Source organism: Akebia trifoliata, chromosome 7 (genome assembly GCF_017979445.1).
Source record: "Akebia trifoliata isolate Shusen 1 chromosome 7, ASM1797944v1, whole genome shotgun sequence".
Lineage (NCBI taxonomy): Eukaryota > Viridiplantae > Streptophyta > Magnoliopsida > Ranunculales > Lardizabalaceae > Akebia > Akebia trifoliata.
The window spans coordinates 23,211,979-23,232,152 of NC_141381.1; the positions used below are offsets into that span (position 1 = coordinate 23,211,979).

Consider the following 20,174-nt stretch of genomic DNA (forward strand, 5'->3'; position numbering starts at 1 on the left):
TTTGATGATAATTGGACCTTAGTTTGATTTTAGTTTATGCATGTTGACCGTAAGATATGTTTGGATCATAGTAGAGACCGATTATCTCGATTGGGCAGGTTCGGTGCCTAACACTTTCCGAAACTAGTAATCTGACCCTTTACCTATTTATCTTATTCGTGGACCGATCCAGATCCATTTGGAATTATTTTTCGTTCCTAGAGCTAAACTACGTGGTGACTCCCATTTCTCAAGAAAATCCCTAATTTATCAATCGGACCCTTTCATTATTTAGTGAAAAAGGTCGAGGTGATTTCATTCATATTGGTCGATGAAAACATATCTGAAAGTGCTCTTATTTGATCTAGATTGGCCTATATTCCTTTTTTTGTTACCATGTAGCCCAGAAACTTTCCTGACGAAACCCCAAACGTGCATTTTTTCAAGTTGAATCGCATAACATATTTCTTCAATTGAGCGAATGTCTCCCTTAGATGGTCAATATGATCTTTCAACCTCTTACTATTTACCAACATACCATCAATGTACAGCTCTATGGTGTCCTCGAGCTTATCTTCAAACATCTTCATGACCAATCTTTGGTACGTAGACCCTACGTTTTTTAATTCGAACGAAATCTCATTGTACCAAAAAAGGCCCTGCTCCCACTACGTCATATTGCATTTTTTGCGACGTCACAATTGCGCGAAAAACGACTGCTAAAGGCTGTTGTTAATTGCGACAGTTTTTAGCAGTCGTTTAAACGTCGTTTTTACCACTATAAGTAAAAGTTGGGGTGTCAATAGCCACTCTCTAAAAAAAAATCCCTTTCTTTCCCATTTAAGAGAGAAAAACGAATTGCGCTCTCTCACTTTCTTCGATCAGGTTTGATTCTCGGATTCGTCTGTATTAATCTCTCCTTAAAGCTCTCTCTCGCTCGCTCGCTCGCTCTCTCTCTCTTCAATCGGGTTTGATTATCGGATTTCTCTGTATTCATCTCTCTTTACATAAACAAACTCGTGTTCTCTCTCGACTCGATCTATTCAAGTTGGATCCATAGCGCTCTTCATCAGGTTTGTTTGTTTTTTCCCGCTCTTGAACTGTTCTAGGGTTTGAGCTCTCGATCTCACTCAATGATTTTGGTTTTCTTATTTGCTATTTCTTCAGATTGAACTCTCAATCTCTCTCTATGTAATCTTTAGCAACTTTGGTTCTAAGTTTTCGATCTGATATCGAAACTTTAATTAGGTTCGATGGTATAGTTTTGGTTTTATTTTTTTAGTTCGATTTAAATCAAAACCCTAGTTCTATAGTGTTGATTCAATTTTACGGTGTAGCAATTGATCCCTAAACCATATATTTATTTTTCTAGGTTTTTAATATCGAGACGGGATTGACTAAGTTGAGCTTCCACAACAACAGGTAGGTTTTTAGGATTTTGCTACCATGAAATTTCAATCTAGAATTTCCAATCAATAGCCAACCCCAAATAGTTGGGATATGGATCTTCATGTCCATTGTTGGATGATTTAACCTTTGTATTACTTTTTTCTTGCACAATTGATCTCTCTTTTAATTTTTTTATGTTTTGTTTTACACTTTGGCAGTGGTGACATTTGGAACGGCTGTTCCAACTGGTTAATTTGTGCCTGGAATAATGATAGGATCAACCAATGGGCGACTTGTTGGCATGTTTGTGGTTAAATTTTGCAAGAAGCTCAACATTGACGAGGGAACGTAAGTGCCTAATTTCTTTTCGTTCTGTTGAATAACTTGTGATATATAGTGCTTTGATATCCTAGTTCCTTAAGTTTTTAGACATACCCCTTGGAACCTTGTTCTGTTTATGCTAATATATGTTTTGAATCAGTGAATTTTAAATGTCTTTTCATGGTTCTGGAGTTTCTACAAATTGGTTTGTTTCCAATTTACTAATTTGGATATGTGGGAATGTGGGTACATCTTCAACATTTAGCAGGAGATACTGTCTCCTATCTGAGTTCTCAACTGCTGATGGTGTTAGCTATGATTTCCATAAATAAATAAATTCCTGAAAAATGTTATCCAGTTTATTTCTTTTGCATTATGGACCATGTTGCCTTCGTTTATTATATGAAACGTGCTAACTGTTGCAGTTGCTTGTTTCAACCATACTAGCTTAGGATCTGGACCATGTTGCCTTCGTTTATTATATGAAACGTACAAGTATGTTGTATTTCAGTTTCACTAAGCATTACAAATAGTTTAGATTGATGTATTGTGTTTCTTTGCATATCGAAGTGTATCGCTATTCCTCCAGTGTGTCATTCAGCTGTCTTGTTCAAGACATCTTGCTGTATCAGCTTACCAAGTATCAACATGTACTATTTTTCCTCTAGTGTGTCGTTCTATCTCATTCAAGGTGCGTTGTTGTATAAGCTTACTAATAAGTTAGAGATTATAAACCATGTTTATTATCTCTTGATTTGTTACTGCAGTCTCGTGGACAGTACAAGTTATCTTAGAAATTCAAAATTAAAGGAAAAGAGAGCATCATAATCATCATCATATACCTTACCTCAAATATTGGGGTCGGCAATGTGAATTCCAATTTTTCCACATCAAATATTGGGTTTTCCATTCATAAACTCCTTTTGCTAGTAGAGATGAGAGGACGAGAAAATTGATGATTGAAATAGTAGGAAAGACAACTAGCAATGAAAGCATTCGGGAAAATGTAAGCAGTAGCCCTAATAGGTGATGAACTAATAAAGTGAAATGAGATGGTTCTATCATGTGCAACAAAGACAGATTACAGATTCAATTAATAGGAATGATGGGCAAGTGGAAGGTCTAAAAAAGAGGAAAACCAAGAAAACATGGATTGACAAGGTGAGAGCCTATGTGAACACACTTGAACCAATAGATGACATGAATCTATACAGAAATGAATAGAGGAACTAATGAGCAACAAAAGAATATCACATAATTTGGATATGCTTGGAGCCATTTGTATTAGTTGATGCCGCAGTTGCAATCCTCCTATTAATTCCCTGATATAGGCTTGCTTGTTATGGTGTTTATATTCATTGTCTCGTATTGCAATAGTAATAGACTTTGAGGTCGTGGGTCCAAGCCCAATTTACCTCTAAAAATAAAATAAAAACAAAAACGCAGTGATGGTAAAAGTTCACCAGTTTATGAAGCTAGTGTGATAATGCTGCATTGTTTCATTTTCTAAGCGCAGCTGTAATCACTGGTGGTTTTCATGAGGACATTATTGGTGAATTTTTTTCTCTCCAAGGTTTATGTGTAAAGGAGGTTTTACACACCATGACAACAAGGTGGCACTTATATTAGGGGTGAGGTTGTGCACTAACATTTTATAGTTGTTATTTAACTTTCTTGTCTACATTTATTATTACATGAAGCTTAAGCATATATGTACCTACTCTGATAGGCAAATATTATTTTAAATTGACACTGTTTCTACTAAAATATTTTTTAATATTTAATATTTAATAATTGGTGTAATTGGTGTCATGAGAGATCATCTTTTTTGTATAGTTTTACATGAAAAGTTTATATAGAAGCCTTGTCTTGTGAAGGTTGGAGATCAGTGGTTAATATAGCTTAGTGGCTTTTACCCACCAAGATGAAGTGTACTACTATGGGATATATCCCTTATAAACAAGTGCATTGTGGTTTAATATCAAAAATTAGTTTCGCTATAGTGTAGCTCCAGATGTTTTTTTTCTCCAAATGTGTCCCTAGATTACATCATTCTTTTAGTTGGATTATTTATTTTTCACACAAACCTCTTTGTTATGCTTCTTTCTCTTACCAATAATATAGGAAACCGAGGTGAGGTTCGTGAAATTTAGACTCTTTGTTGCAATTGTTGAAGTGATTGACTAATAGGATGTTAGGTTGATTGAGAGGTTATTTGTGTCATAGATTGATGAAAATGTGCAGAGAGAGATTATGAACCACAGATCCTTGAACCATCCCAATATGGTTAGATTCTATTTTATATTAGTTACCATTCTCTCTATTTTTCCTCCCTTGAACAAATAGTACTTCCCTTGAACAAAGATCAAGAATCTGGACCTTTGTGAACCATAAACTTCATGTTGGTTTACAAGTCCTCTAATAAAAGTTTCGAGCTGCATTATAACTTTCAGCCACCTCTGAATAAATGTCAGCTTATATACCTTATAAAAGTATATGATTCATTACACTTCATGTTTTTATCCATTCATACCAATGCATAATTTTTTCCAACCAATTTATTCCTTGAACAATATCTAGGCTTGCATAGTACAGGCCTTCTTATGTATTACATAAATGTGATCCAATTTGCATTGAAGTATATATGATAACTTAGTACAAGTTTGCATGTCCACCTTGGTTACTTCTTGATCATGTGAAGCATAATCTAGAAGATAAACAGAAATGGTTTACTTGAGATAAATCTAAAAGAGGGATATATAGCATGGGGAGTAGCAATCACACTGCTTCTAGAGATTACCAAATTGTTTGGTTACACTTTCAAACCAGGGAACTCTGTTTGCATATCCTATTAATTCTCAAGCTCTCTTTTAGATTCCAACATCATTAAAGGCATGTAAGGAGCACAAATACAAGTTGTCAGCAGCCATGGAATTCCTTTTTTAAGACTCTATGCTTAGTTATGCTGCTCATGCTCATAGGTTTAGCTCGCCACCTATGATACCTAGATACTTTATCAGTGTCTCTGGTCCACATGCATGGTTTTTGGTGCATAATATTACCATGTACTTTACTCCATTTATTTCATGTAGTAGCTAACAATCTTACTTCTGGAATGTTTTGATGGTTCATCAAAGAAAATAGGAGTGATCCCTACCGCTTCTCCACCTATTGCGTAAGTTAGCAATAACTTGTGCATTATATTAAGCTACTAAGGATTTGAGCACCATTAGCAAGTGCATTATATTGTCCAGTTAGGCTTATAACTTCCCTTGTTTCAGGTCCCTCCAGTTCTTATTCAGAAGATCTTTACTCTGATTTTCTCCTATATCAACGTCCAACTTTTTAACAGGTAATAACTGTTCTGCTGTGCCGTGGGGTTCTTGGTACGTCTTTCATGTATTGAAGCTTAATACGATAACTTATTATTATTATTATTATTATTATTGTTATTGTTACTATTGTTATTACTATTATTATTATAATTTTCATAAACATGAGGTACATTAACCTTTTACTATGGTAAGAACTACTTCTAATCAGTGCCTCTTGGTGCAGCATTCCCTTCTCCGCTGATGACATATCCAATTCTTTGCAAGAGAAGGACTTCTCGGATGTTAAACCTGCAGCAGTGCTTGTAGAGAACCCTGCCTTCCACTGCCAGGTTGTTGCTATTTAACGGATTTCATTCAATCTCTTGCCAATTCTGAATTTGGGGTATGCTTTTTTTTCTTCTTTTAGTGTTCCCTATTTGTTATATTTATCACTCTTCTAATTTTTGGGCTACAAACTGTTGGATCTGGTATGAAAGAACTATTTGGATTCTCTTGAACAATTAACACATCTGTTATTCAATAGATTACAAGTAATGTCGTGTTTTTCATTGTTATTTAGATGAAACATTTCAAGGTTGTTGCTTCTTGATTTGTACACATCTACAACGGAGATTCTGACATTTATTTATTGTAGACTTGGTTTGTAAGATCTATTACTATAATTTTTAGATGCTTAGAGTGTAGAAAAAGAATCTATGTAAGTCGTAGGTGTATGCATAAACAATACCAAAAAACAGAAAGTTACATGGTCAAATTACAAAGGATCATCATCTGTGATGAAAGAAGCAGGCTATAAATAGACAACTGACGTAGTTGCCATATTTTTGGTTAATTTTACATTCCAACCATAATTAATTTTGCTTCAATGATCTATCTACAGAAGAAAGTTAGTGATGCCTTCTAAGCCATCAATTGGGCTAAGATGGTTATTTGGTTTCAAACTTGCTATTAACAAAATTTGTCTGGTTAACCTTTTAGATTTGTGACGGCGAGAACATATTCATATTATATTAGCATGGTTACTCCATTGGGGGGTTTCACATGTAAGTTCCATTTGATACTTATTTTGTCTCAAATGTTAGACGTGATGATTATTTTTCCTCTTTCGTTAAAAAGGCTATGTTTATATTCTTAATCCTTGAAGTTCATCGCTACTCTAAACTGGGTCCAATTGTGATCGGAAAAGATAGGATTATTCAAGTAATTTTTGTTGTCAATGATCGTTGAGTGTGAGGGATGTGAGCTCTCTCTTTTTTCTCTTTCTATCCTTACTAAGTTGCACTCCGTGTGTTAGACTTCTTTTTTTGGTTTTATCAAGCATGCCTAGTTAGTTTTATCTTACTGTATGTCTTCATTAGACTGCAATATTCTGCTTGAGAGAACGAGATTTGTTGGCACGTTTTGCTGCTGAAGTAACAAGGCATCAAGAACTGGGGCAAAGTAAAGAGTATGCATTCATCCTGGTAAGTGCTTTTCTGAATCACACATTGATTCTCTCTCATAAATGTAATTATTGTTATAATGTTGAGATAATAATTGAGCCAAACCTTTGTAATGTTTGAATGGTGTGTCATAATCTTTAATTGGAGAGAAATAATTTAAGAAATTGGGGTGTAATAAGTAAAAGATGGGGTGCCAATAATTATTGATTTTTAGTTACATTTATGAAAGTTGAAGATGAGGGGCATTTGGGTCTTTTCATATTGTTAGTTGGGGTCTAGGTCATCAATGTCAAAACATAGGGGTATCTCCAATATTTAGCAGCATGTGAAGGGGGGCAGGTGTAAAATATTTTTTTTTTAAAAAAAAATACCCTATAGCGACGGTCGGTGACCGTCGCTATATCCTTATTTCACTGAAGTAAAAAGTATGGAATAAATTGGGAGATTTTTTGGGATTTGGGAGTCGCCACCTATTTTAGGTTTAGGAACTAAAACATAACTCAAAAATGGATTTGGATTGATCCATGAGTGAGAGAAACGAGTAAGTGGTCGAGTTATAGGTTTTGAATGGTGTTAGGCACCGAACCCACCCAATCAAGGTGATTGGTTTTATTACAATCCCAAACTGTCCTATAGTAAACGAGTAGGACTAAAGTCAATGCTAAAGTTAATGGGTCCGATCATCATCATATTACATTGAGCCGGCAAATCAAATCCTATGGTTACAATTTTCTCAAATAAAAATCATTCTTTCCACATTATTATTAAAGAATACTGAAAATGCCATAATTCCTAACGCACATTATTATTTAGCAATATTTATGTGGCACGCATCAACAAATAAAATTTTGAATTAGTTCTAATGCACAAAAAAAAAAAAAAAAAAAAAATCGAAAAATCACATCATTTGTCAAGTTACGCAAAAAACAAAATTGATTTTAAACCTTCATGCACCAAAAATTCATGAGTTTTCTCAATATCACATTTTATGGAGAAAATCAATTTTAATTCTTTACACACAAAAGCATTGAATTGACCCGACCAAGTTTTATGAAAAAACTTTTCAATTAAATCGATCTAAAACATTCTGAAAACTGACAAGTTGACTTAGCTAAATTTTAAGAAAATTTCCATTCAAGATACTCACAAAATGAATGAGTTGACTCGAACATTTTTTGGAAGAAGAGAAAATAAATTTGAGTGCCATGTGCACAAAAATCAGTGAGTCAACTCACTTTATTTTATAAAACAAAACATTTGTCTAATCCCTCAACATGCATAAAATCAATGAGTCGACTCAATGGGTAAAAAAGAGAGAAAGAAGTTCAAATAGAAGAATTAAAAGTCAACTTACCTTGATCGTACGATGAATGTTGGGTTGTTGGGATCCCTTTAAGATTATTTTCTCTCAACTCGTACAAATCTAAATGATTGAATAAGAATGAATGATTGATAGTTATGAGTGCTATGGTGTGGAGGCGTTCCTAGGAGTGGTTGAATCGAATGGTTGAGGTTATGATTGGGTGTGAAAAATCGAAAAGAGTGAAGGCTATAGAGAGAAGGATGAAAGTGTTGGGCCGAGTCGTGAGAAACCGAAAGAAATGGGAGTATTTTGGCTAATGTAAAATTGAGATGAATGGGTTGGTTTGGTTGTTGTAAAACGAAGTGAATGGGGTGGTGCGGTTGTTGCAAAAGTGGTAAATAGGGTTCTATGGATGTAAAAAATCGAGATGAGGTAGAGTTGAAAATGTGGGTGAGGGTGAGATTCAGATGGATAGGTGCTCTATGGGTGTGAAAAACTGAGATGAGAGGGGGGGATAAGAAAGAGGGTCTGATGTTAATGGAGATTCTAAGAGCATGAGTGAAGAAGGAAGAGAAGGGTGGTGACTGTGTTGGGGTTGTGGCTATAAAAGAGAAGAATAGGAAGGTGAAAAATATGAAGAAGGAACTGAGAATGTGCATTAATGGGAGTGCTAGAAAGAAACAAAATTGTTAATAGAGGTCTATGGGCTATGGCATGAGCAAAAAAAAGAGAAAGGATACGATAGTGATGAATGAGATGATAAAAGGAGGGGATATAAATGGCGTTAGGCAGAAAAAGAAGAGGGGTTGTTGTGTGGGCACTACAAGGAAACAACGTATTAGGAACACTAGAATGAAACGGATTTTAGCCGTTTGTGATTCTAAACGGTTTTAAACCGTTTCTCTGTTGAAACCCGTTTCCCCATATACATTAAATCTCGAGAGTCAATGACTATTCTGGGACGCGAAGAAGAATAGAGTTGAGAGGGAAATCAAAGGGCCATTAATGGCTGCTGTGAAGACGTGAAAAAAAAGTTGGAAGAGAGATTGAAAGGCCATTAATGACTGTTGGGAGGATGTGAAGAAGATAGAATAGGAAGAGCTATTGTAATGAAGAAGGAAGGAGAAGACAGAGGGGAGGGTCTTGAGTAGGATGTGCGCGATGAAGGAGAGGAAGAAGGTAGGTTCAACCTATTTATTTTTCTCTATTTTTATTTTGTTTTTCTTCTCGTCTCTTATTTTTTATATAATCTTTGATCGTGTCCCTCTTCCCTAAAATGATGTTGTTGTGGTCTTTTTATAAAGAGAAGAATTTGAATTTGAGAGACTCTCTCTTATTTCTTGTTTTCATTTTTTAACCGGATCTTTAGGTCCTATTAAAAAAATTTCTCATATCCTTATCAATTGGCTGAACCTATTGAGTTGAGTATTTGATTTCCTAATTTTGATGATTTATTCTTAGATAAGCTTAAGCTAAATCATGCTTCACAAAGAACATCAAATACACATTCTTTAATTTCATCTTATCGATTTCTGCACAAACTTTTAGATTTCATTTTGGATTTAACCGCTTGATCTTTTGATCCATCGACATTAGTTTTGTTGAGAGGATTGAGACAAGTAAAAGATAAATTGATCTAAAGAGAGGATTTGCTCAGGTGGATTTAATTGTTCTAAGATTTACATTGCATATTTATTTCTTATTTTGCTTTTAGTTAATTAATGATACTCTTTGCTAAAACTATTTTAATTCGATTACTTAAATCTGAGTCCGTTTTGAGTTAAAAGAAATATTGGATTAATGTTGATCCTGTGGATCGATCCTTACTAATCAAGGTTTAATTTTGTTCATTCTTATATTGATAATTTGCATCGAACAAATTGATGTCGTTGTCGAGGATAGTGATTTCGATTCAATTTCTTTTAACAAAAACCCGACGAGGATTTGTTACACAGATTTGAGTTTTGTTGGCTGAAAAACGCATATAAGAACACAAAAAAATTTTGAATTTTTTTATTCGATTTCTGAATGTATCAAGAACCACTCCCTAATTTACCGCACGACGATAAATTCTCGAGATATGCATTTCATATTTTTGGGACATGTTTATGTGGATTTGAGGATTATAATGGAATATTTTCTTTTTTTTAGTATTTTGACTTGGATTGAATTTTTCTAATGTTTTTAGGTGGAGGAGTTGATGAAAAGCAACTCGGTTGAAGCTTTATTCAATCATCCGACTTGGTTTCCTTGCCAAAAAGACAGTAACATTTCATTTTCTTTATTTTTATTTTTATTTTTTTTAATCTTTATTAGATCAGATTTAAAATTAGTGATCTTGTAAACAAATTTTAGTTTGATCCTAGAAGGCTTGGATTGTAATAATTCTAGGGACAGAAGATAGTGGGACGTAATTATCTTGGCTCCTCGGGTTCGTATACCGAAATTGGTCGGTGGTCCGAGTTGATTCAACTCGTTCATCCCTTGTTTAGAACGGGAGGTAATATTCTAATCACCCACGTAACTTTTTCCAATGGGTTTCTGTACTGATTTTGGGTGATTATTTGCACGTGTCGGATTACACTTAGTTAAAAATGGCCCCCTTACGAGGATGACACTATAAGATAAGAATCAGATTTCATCATCGAATTCTTGGTCTATTAGGAAATTGAATTTACAACAAGCCAAAATTAATTAAAATTTGATTAGACTTGACCCTAAGTCCCTTTGAGCTCAATAGGCAAAGCTAGTCCGAGTTGTACTAATTACACTTCTTGATCAAGTCAGTGCCTAAGTGAGATCCTGTCCCGTTGTATTTTACTGTACTAAGGGGTAGACTACGTCTATTTTAGACGAATATGTGATTTAAGAATGTCCTTGCTCCGCATTGTGTACCACCTCTCATCTGGGAATTAAACTAGCTGACTCTGATTTCATAGAACTGGGTTGGAAGTTTTAATTATTCTTTTGAAACAGTTATGAGTTGTCTGTAGACACCCCTAATTCGACAATTCGTCCCTTGGTTGCGGTGAATTCCTAGTGATGAGTGCAAAGAACTCGAAGGCTTGTGAATACTGTTCCTAGTTTCTCCCAGTTCTAGTCCTTATTCATTACGACTCAACATAAAAATTTACGTACGCTTAAGATCGCTACATCTTATACCTGATTTAGCAAGCACGTATGCTTAGGTTCGTTATACAGTTTGATAACGTAGAGATCTCACTACGTTAGGAAAATATGACATCGAGACTTAAAAGTAATCACGTTGGGACTGAAAGAAACATCATGCCAAAATTTGTAAAGATCTACAAAAATCATCAAAATGACGAAAATACACTTCATGAATTTTGGACCTCCGAAAAATCTTGAAAGTACCTCCATTGCAGTCAGAATATGATTTCGAGTTTAATGCAACCAAAATCAACGAAAACAAAATAATTTATGAAAAAACACAAATGATCGAAATGCCCCATCAACGTTCGATTTTGACTTAGAGACCCTGATTCTTAAGAAAACATGATAAAAAAATTAAAAAATTGAAAATTGAAATCAAATTAAAAATCTAATTTAATCAAAATTAAATTTAAATTTAAATCAAAATATCATCAAAACCAAACTAAAATTCAAGCATTTAAAACTCAAAATCAAATTAAAAATTTAAATTAAAATTTCATCAAAATCTGGTTAAAAATACAAATTAAGAGTTGATCAACAAATAAATTAAATTTTAATCAAATTAAAAATTAAAAATTTAAGTAAAATTTAATCAATCAATAAAAAATTTTAAATTTCAAATTAATTGACCCATAAAATTGGAATTAAAATCAAAATAATCATGTAAAAATTGAAAAGATAAAAATCGACCAATCACGCACCCAATTGATGAAGGACTACAAAAGTGCGAGTAATGTGGGATCTCTACCCTTATTTTTTTAAGAGAAATATGAGAAAAGAAAAAGAAAAAAAAATGTTAAAAGAAGAAGAGGAACAAAAATAGAAAGTTTTTTTTCTATAAAATAGAGAGACGTCTCTCAGTCTGGTTGAACGTCCTCCTTGCTCCAACAGCTTCCCTTGCTCTCTCTCCCTGCTCCAACTACTCTCTCTCACGTTCCTCTCTCTACTCCCTCTTTCTTTGATCTCACTTCTCTCTCAGGTCCCTGCTCCAGCTCCTCTCTCTCACATTCCTCTCTTTGCTCCATCTTTCTTTGATCTCACTTCTCTCTACTCTCTCTTTCTCTAATCTCTCATCTCACTCACGACCTCTCTATTTGATCTTTCTCTTCAATTCAGACCCCCACAACACCTCCTCAAACGTCTTTTTTCCATCCTTTTACCACAGCAAGTAACAACAGCCCCCCATCTTTCCTTCCATCGTTTTTCTTTTATTATTTCAACAAAGAATAATAAACAAAAATGAAAGAAAAAAAGGAAAAGAAAAAGAAATAGAGGAAGAACTCTTCGTAGCCTCTCACAAACAGCGGTAACAGCAGCCACGTTTTTTCTTCTCTTCTTGTATAGTTCGCAGCCATAGTGACCCACACGGTAACTACTCACAAGCTTTTCGAGTTGCATCTGAAGGAACGACCATAATAATTATCATTCTAGCATAGAGGTAAGTCTAATTGTGTTTGTTTAAATTTATTTTTTCTACTCCTCTTTATTTTGTTTTTTTTATTTGTTTGTTTGATTGTTGCATTGGTAGTTTTTTTTATTAGCATGTGGCTTGGGTTAGGGGGGGGGGGGGGTGTTGGGGTTTCGTTCTTTTATTTTTCCCATTATATTTTTTTAGTAGGGTTAGAGAAGTATTTATTTATCTTTAGTTTTTGATAATTTCGTGATTATCGTGCTCAAATTGATTTCATATGACTTATGATAGTGATGGGAAAATTTTATTTTTTATTCTTTTGACAAAAATGGTTTGAAACAATTTTTTTTTTGGTAATAACTTCATAATTTCAAGCTTAAATTGATTTGTATAATGGGTTCGTGATGGCTCAACTTTTGCGGTTAGGAATTTGTGGTAATTGGAGAATTATTTCATATAATAATGCGTAATTTTTTCTTTACTGAACAAATATGTATATTTGAGTGATGATTATTTTGGGAGAATCAAAGATTGTACACATGTGCCTATTTTGTTAAATTGGAAATCGGACGAATATGAAAAATTTCACATATGAAAATCCTGCATCATTATTTTGTTAATTTTCAATTTTCTAATTTGTCATGTTTTCGTAAATTTTTTATTTTGGAAAACTCATGTTCCCAAGTTTCTATTTTGAAAAATTAATGTGTGGACGAATATGAAAATTTTCACATATGAAAATCGTGCATCATTATTTTGTTAATTTTCAATTTTCTAATTCGTCATGTCTTCATAAATTTTTTATTTTGGAAAACTCATGTTCCCAAGTTTCTATTTTGAAAAATTAATGTGTGGAACTTTTTAATGTGAAAATTTTATAATTTTCTATCTTGAGAAAGTTCATACTCATCAATTTCTAATTTAAGAATTCTTTTCTTAAATTTTCAATTTAGGAGTTTTGTGTTTTTTTATATCTAGAAATTCCATGTTGATTTACAATTTGCGAATTCGAAAATTTTGCATTCTTTTGAAACCTTCTATTTTAGGAAATTTCTAATTCGAAGCTCGTTATATTGGTAATTTCTTATTTTAAAAAATTATTTTTATAAATTTTTAATTTGGGAATTCATCATATTTGTAAATTTCTAATTTTGGAAGTTTCATATTCATAATTTAGAAACCTCATAAGTTACCAATTTAGAAATTTCACATTTTTAATTTTTTAATTTAGAAGTTTTTGCAAACCCCCATTATTATTGATTTGGAAAATATTTGCATGTGGATTTTTTAATTGACTTTAGATCAGGAGGCATAATTAGGGTTTTTTCACAAATTTTTCCTTGTTGTGTGAAATTCGAAGAATCATTTAAATAATGAGACAATTTTAGCAGTAAGATTTGTTAAGCAAATCCGATATAGATTGATGATGTTTGGACCTTAGTTTGACGTTAGTATTTGTATGTTGACTATAAGATAGTTTTGGGTCATAGTAGAGATCAATTATTTTGATCGGACGGGTTCGATGCCTAACACCTTCTAAAATCCGTAATCTGACCCCTTACCCATTTATCTTATCAATGGACCGATCCAGATCCATTTAGAGTTATCTTTGGTTCCTAGACCTAAACTAGGTTGCGACTCTTATTTCTCAGAAAATTTTCCATTTACCAATCAGACTCCTTTAAACTATTTAGTGAAAAAGGGTCAAGACGATTTCAGTGGCGACTTCACCGGGGATTTCAAGGTCAAACTTGACTCGATCCAAGACTATCCCTAGGTTAACTTTTCGTTTGAGTCAACTCAATTGATTTAAAGAGACTTTTAAATTAGCTTAGATTTTATCCTTTCTTTCATTGGTATGTGATTGGATGTGATTGATTGTTTATTTTTTACGATTGGCTTTGATGAATGTATGTAGTTTGTATGGTTGGATATTCGTGAAAACGTTCCGACTACATTTTGTCCATTCGCACACACTTACGAGCATGCATACTCATATTTGCATCATGACATGTCCTTATAAATCCCATAGTCGGATCCAAACTAACCTGGTCCTTCGGGACACAGGGGACACTTGTGAACACTACAACATCAGTACAATATCTTCAGGTATATCAAACTAGATCACCATGTACTGCTCGACAAGGTAAAACTGGGATAGTATATCGGTGTTTCGGACTAAAGTGACCTAAGCTTTGTCCTAATCTAGCCTCAATTATATAGTGAGCCTAGAGACTTGAACTTAAGCGCAATCCCATTAAGTCACGACTCGAATCGACTATGAATACTCCCGGGTTGTTTTTTTTTTTAATCCAATAAAAAGGTAAGTAGGTGGACCGGTCCACACCGCTCAAATTAAACTCACAACATCGGTCCGACCCAATAGATGTAAAGGATAAGTTGTGTTGGCCAATAATTTTCAAACTCATTAGCCCGATTGGTAAGTCGATATTTCACATCAGTATACGGGCGATTGAGTTAATTGGTTTAATAAAATGTCGATGAGGTGATATATTATTTTTGAACCCATTGGGTAGAACCGATCCAAATGTGGCAATCGAATTTCTTTTTCAGACCAATTATATCAATGGATCAGACCTTTTTTAAAATCGAAATTGAACCACATTAAAGAGCGTACCAAATAAATAAATAAATAAACTTGACTTGTTTCTTTTTTAAGAAAATGTGTTAATAATGAGAGTTAGTTTTTTGGTTAGATGGCTCACAATGATGTACAATTGTTGATGGATCGAGCCTTAGAAGCATTCACCATTGTCGAGAAGTACAATTTTGGCGCATATAGACTTCAAAACGTATTTTCCCCAAGTCAGTGAATGTCAACTGGAAACTCTTATGTGCAGACATTGCCGGACAACTTAAAAATAAGGTTAACCCAGTTCCCACAATACCCATCGAGATTTTAGAGGGACTATCTAATAAGAATGCATCGGAAGGGGTAGGGTTTCAAGGAAGTCCACATTTGCTTTATGTATGGTTATGTATCCGACTTTGCATCGAAGAATTCCTACCAATCAAGGAAAGTAAATGGGACAAACTCGTAGGTAAGGAAATATTGGTGGACTTTGCATCTTTAGAAGATTGGAGGGATTGGCTCTCAAATTTGATTACACGGGACATTAGTTGGGACAGATTGGGATCAATAGTGGATGAAGGCCCATGCTTGCTTTAAAGGGATATGATCATGTACCACTCACTGGACTGTTGAATATATTATTTTATTGCCCAAAGATGATATCAAGACAGATAAGACTCCCTTTATGGATCCTAGTGCACCTGAGGAATTGACATTCTATTAAGAAGCTAACTATGCACTTGGTGGAACACATAGCTACAACCTGGGATCATCGAATGCTTACTAAATCAAAAGATAAGCAAGCATTCAAGAAACAGAAGAAGGGAGCATTTAAACATGTTTGAAATTGAATCACTTTTGTTTTTGTAATAAGAGGAGTGTTTTCTTATTTTTTTTATGTTCAGGTTAATTACGCATGCTCAATTTGTTCCACGTCAAATTTTTAACAATTGGTATGAACTTTAATGCAAAATCTCTAAATAAGACCCTAATTAATAATAAATCACCTCGTCAAACATGGGCTTAACTAAAACATCTCACCAATAAAAAAATAAAAAACAAAAATGTTATAAAAAAGGATCATTTATCCATCACCAATTCTTAATTCACCTTTGATGGGGTTTTAGGATACTATTACCACGTAGTTGGAGTCGAGAGTCAAGTCGTTTGGGGTGGACATCAACACCAAGTGAACCATCATAAATGGCCTCCGAATCCGAATTCGTAGAGATTCGTAATATTTTGACGGTCTTTGCAATGGATATAAATAACATAAAGAGCAAGGTAGAAAGGCTAAAATAGATGTTCAAATCAACAAGAAACCCCCCTGACGATCAAATGGACAATAGACTGAAAGGTAGCACGACCAAAAATCTAGAAGAGGTTTATGAGCTTGATGGAAATGAATAACACTTTAATGGAAATCTGATGCTAGCTAACATAATGACTTAGTTGGAAACAATCCTAAAGAACATAAAAGGGATTGATGAAATCGCAACACGCATCGAAGCTTTAAATCAAATCCCTAAGATCCATCTGCGTGAGAAGTTCGTAATGTTAGAGATGAAAAAATTCAGTGGGTTAGGTTGCGCAAAAATGCACCTCAAGGTGTATGTCACAAACATGCGTACCATGGGCCTCAATGATGAACAAATGACATTACTATTCCAATGTACTCTATCAGGATCAGTGCTACGGTGGTTAATATTTTAAGATCCAGTTGTGATAGGGACATGGAAAAATATGTCAAAATCGTTCTGACAGTAGTACAAGTATAGCACTGAGATTGAGACTTCTCGAAGAGATTTAGAATCGACTAAACAAAAAAAATAGGAAAAAATTTACTAACTTTATTGGTCGTTGGAGGGCCAAGGCTGCACAAATGTGGGACAGAGCATTAGAAAAATAAGAAGTGGCTATCATATTGAAAAACCTCTCGCAAGGGTATGTTCAGCATTTAGTCATCCAGTACCTTTTCACATTCGAGTCCCTGTTACAAGCCAGAAGCCAGCTTGATGACGTTTTTGCCTCTGGAATCCTTTCCAACCCCTCAGATAACAAATCCAAAAAACCTTTTACTAACTCCAAACCCAATATCAACCACCCCTATATAGCCATCACATCTGCCATCTCAGCTCAACCTCCAGCTCGAACCAATAATCAGGCAAATTTGGGTCGAGCCCCCCCGACAATTCTCAAGCTTAGGGATGACCCTTACAGGCGTATTCTAGAAATTATTGAAGAAAAGGCTTCTCACCCCTCTCAAACCTCGACCTTTGCCAAACCCCCTACCAGCTTTACATAACCCTAATCTCATTTGCGAATTCCATCAAAACCCTGGTCATTATACTGATCGGTGTATCACCCTCTGCCATGCCATTCAAAACTTCATCGACGCTAAAAAAGTCACCATCTTTATCCCAACAATACCAAATGTCACCACCAATCCTCTACCTATACATCAACCTCCATCAACTCTAAATATGGTATCCAATACCCAACTTCCATTCAACTCCACCTCTTTCATCCATCTAATCTACGTCAAACCACCCAATTACTCCTTATTAGAATAACTTTCACCGACGAGGTCTTTGCTACAAGCTATGAACCATTTGATCTAGTCGTGGGTGAGGCATACTGCCTATCCCTAGCCCATTACGATAGTCTGTCATACACTAGCTACCTCTTGGCACAAATGATTCCAGAAAATCCATTTTCTTTAATAGATGAAGACCCTTACTTATTGACCGAAGAGGACGAGTCATTTTCACTCTTTTGTGACGAAGTTAGACATATAATATGAGGGGGGGGGGGAAGGGGGAGAAAGAGTCTTTAAGCCACCATAACTTAGTGTCGATAATCCCGTTGCCTTAAGGAAACCATTGAAGAGGATGATACCGTGATTAAGTAGTTAAAAAGAACATGTGCCAACATTTCAGTTTGGGGTTTGCTCATGGCCTCCATGGCCCATAGGGAAACTATTTTCAAAGCATTAAGTGCAGCCCAAGTCTCCCTCGATACTTCCCCAGATCAATTGGTTAGAATAGTAGGAACAACCTATGTGGAAAATAATTTGTCTTTCTCAGACACAAACCTCCCAAAAAAAGAGCTAAGCCACACAAAGCCGCTGCATATTTCAGTTGACTACAATGAAATGATAGTCCTTTTAGTCTTGGTGGACCATGGAAGCGCATTAAATGTCTATCCCCTGAAAATCGCAACTTGTCTCAGATTTAAGGCAAAAGATCTCAAACCAACTAGCCAAGGTGTCAGAGCTTACGATAATACCAAAAAGGATGTACTAGGAACTTTGCACCTACGAATATCCATGGGTATAGTAGATTTCCCTATGGAATTCCAAGTTCTAGATATTCAGTCGTCGTTCAACATATTACTAGGGAGACTGTAGCTACATCAGATCAAGGTTGTACCATTTACTTTGCATCAGAAGATTGAATTCGTCAAAGACGGTTTAGTGATCACACTTCATGGGGATGCTGAAATTATGGGGGTCGTGAACGATATAGAAACCAATGATAAGACACTACTTGAAATTCAATCTGAACAACAAGAAATACAACCTAGGGGGTTCAAATTTGAAAAGATTCATGCAGTTCAGTGGGATAATTCTACAAGAGAGCCCTTTCCTATCGAAAATACATTCAACTGTTGTGTGGCCAGCATGTTCAAAGCATGAAATTATTCCCAGGCATGGGCTTAGGCTGTAGACAATAGGGGATTAAAGGTGCATCGATTATTCAAGAAGTAGTTAAAAAATTTGGATTAGGGTATGAACGTACCAAAAAAGACTAGGCCCGGTATTGGAAGATAAGGATAGATAAGACAAATGCAATGAGACAAGGGCATATCGCAGATCTGATCAACATGAAGCCCTATCTGAAAACCCTTAACGGATATTTCGTGAAAACAGAGGAAAATTTTCTTTATTGTGATTTTCCAGAACTTTTCATTGACCACCTTACGGGTACTCGCCAATCGGGATTTGAGATTTTCTTTGGGATGAGTTGGCCTGACAAAGAATAAAATAATGCATCTGAAAAACTTGAAGTTGATGATTGGTAGACAATCGTGGATTCATTCAACATCGCTAAAATGTTTCTCGAAGAAGGCAATGTGTCAGTCCTATCAGTCAAAAGTGGTGCTCAAAACTCATAATCTTTAATCAAACCCATAGTCGGGTCTTTTTCTAATTATCATTTAATGAGTCCTTTACTGTATGTTGAGTCTAGTCATGTTAATCCCGTTGAGTCTGTCAACCTGTCACTCCATCTATCTTTAATGAAATAGAAGAAAATTTTGATTACTCCGAGTGCAGTAACGATTTAATTAATAATTTGGCTTCGAAGGGCAAATCTTATAACGAAGAAACTCCCATCGAATTAATTAAATTACTTGAAAAATAAGATGAACATCGGGTTCAACCTGTAATAGAAGAAACAAAACTAGTCAATTTCGGGACCAAAGAAAACCTTCAAGAGATTTGAATTGGTGTCACCTTATTCCCCAAGGAACGCAAGGGAATAGTAGATTTGCTCAAAAAGTTCAAAGACATTTCACGTGGTCCTTTGAGGACATGTCGAGAGTAAGTACAAACATTGTTCAACATTGGATTTCATTGTATCCTAACTCTTGGCAAGTAAAGTAGAAACTCTGACGTATGAAGTCAGAATGGACTTTGAAAATTAAGAAAGAAATCATAAAGTAGATCAATGCTGGATTCTTGGAAGTGGTTGAGTACCCAAAATGGATTGTTAATGTAATCCCAGTTCTTAAGAAAGATGGGAAAATGAGAATGTGCGTGGATTTCAGAGATTTAAATAAGACAATTCCAAAAGATAGCTTTTCATTGCCTCACATAGATGTGTTGGTTGACAACTCAACAAGTCATGCAATATTTTCGTTTATGGATGGGTTTTCAGGATACAACCAAATAAAAATGGACCCTCGTGACATGCAAAATACATCGTTCATCACGTAATGGAGAACTTTTTGTTACAAAATCATGCCTTTCTATTTAAAGAATGCTGGAGCCACCAATCAAGGAGCAGCTATGACTTTATTGCATGACATGATACAGAAGGAAGTCAAAGTTTATGTGGATGACATGATAGTAAAATTCAAGGAACGATCAGACACATCATTGCATTAGAAAAGTTTCTCACAAGGATTTAAAAATATCAGTTGCATTTCAACTCGTAAAAATTCG

The 20,174-nt window shown here is 34.9% G+C and overlaps 1 protein-coding gene across 6 annotated transcripts; it reads left to right on the plus strand.

The window, feature by feature from the left end:
• Positions 1 to 820: 820 nt before the first annotated feature.
• On the plus strand, positions 821 to 11,414 carry LOC147398441 (uncharacterized). Of its 6 annotated transcripts, none has more exons than XM_086447633.1 (9): positions 821 to 1,052; positions 1,147 to 1,227; positions 1,352 to 1,401; positions 1,587 to 1,716; positions 4,827 to 4,864; positions 4,971 to 5,041; positions 5,248 to 5,353; positions 6,383 to 6,487; positions 9,958 to 11,414. In XM_086447633.1, exons 4-9 carry the CDS (start codon positions 1,653 to 1,655, stop codon positions 10,111 to 10,113), a joined length of 540 nt encoding a protein of 179 aa, XP_086303759.1. In that variant the 5' UTR covers positions 821 to 1,052; positions 1,147 to 1,227; positions 1,352 to 1,401; positions 1,587 to 1,652; the 3' UTR covers positions 10,114 to 11,414. The 6 variants fall into 6 exon arrangements, 4 of the variants coding, with proteins under 4 accessions (XP_086303759.1, XP_086303758.1, XP_086303760.1 ...); XM_086447632.1 differs by having other exon boundaries at positions 4,834 to 4,864; positions 9,958 to 11,413; XM_086447634.1 differs by lacking the exon at positions 1,147 to 1,227 and having other exon boundaries at positions 4,834 to 4,864; positions 9,958 to 10,033; positions 10,161 to 11,413.
• The last annotated feature ends 8,760 nt before the right edge of the window (positions 11,415 to 20,174 follow it).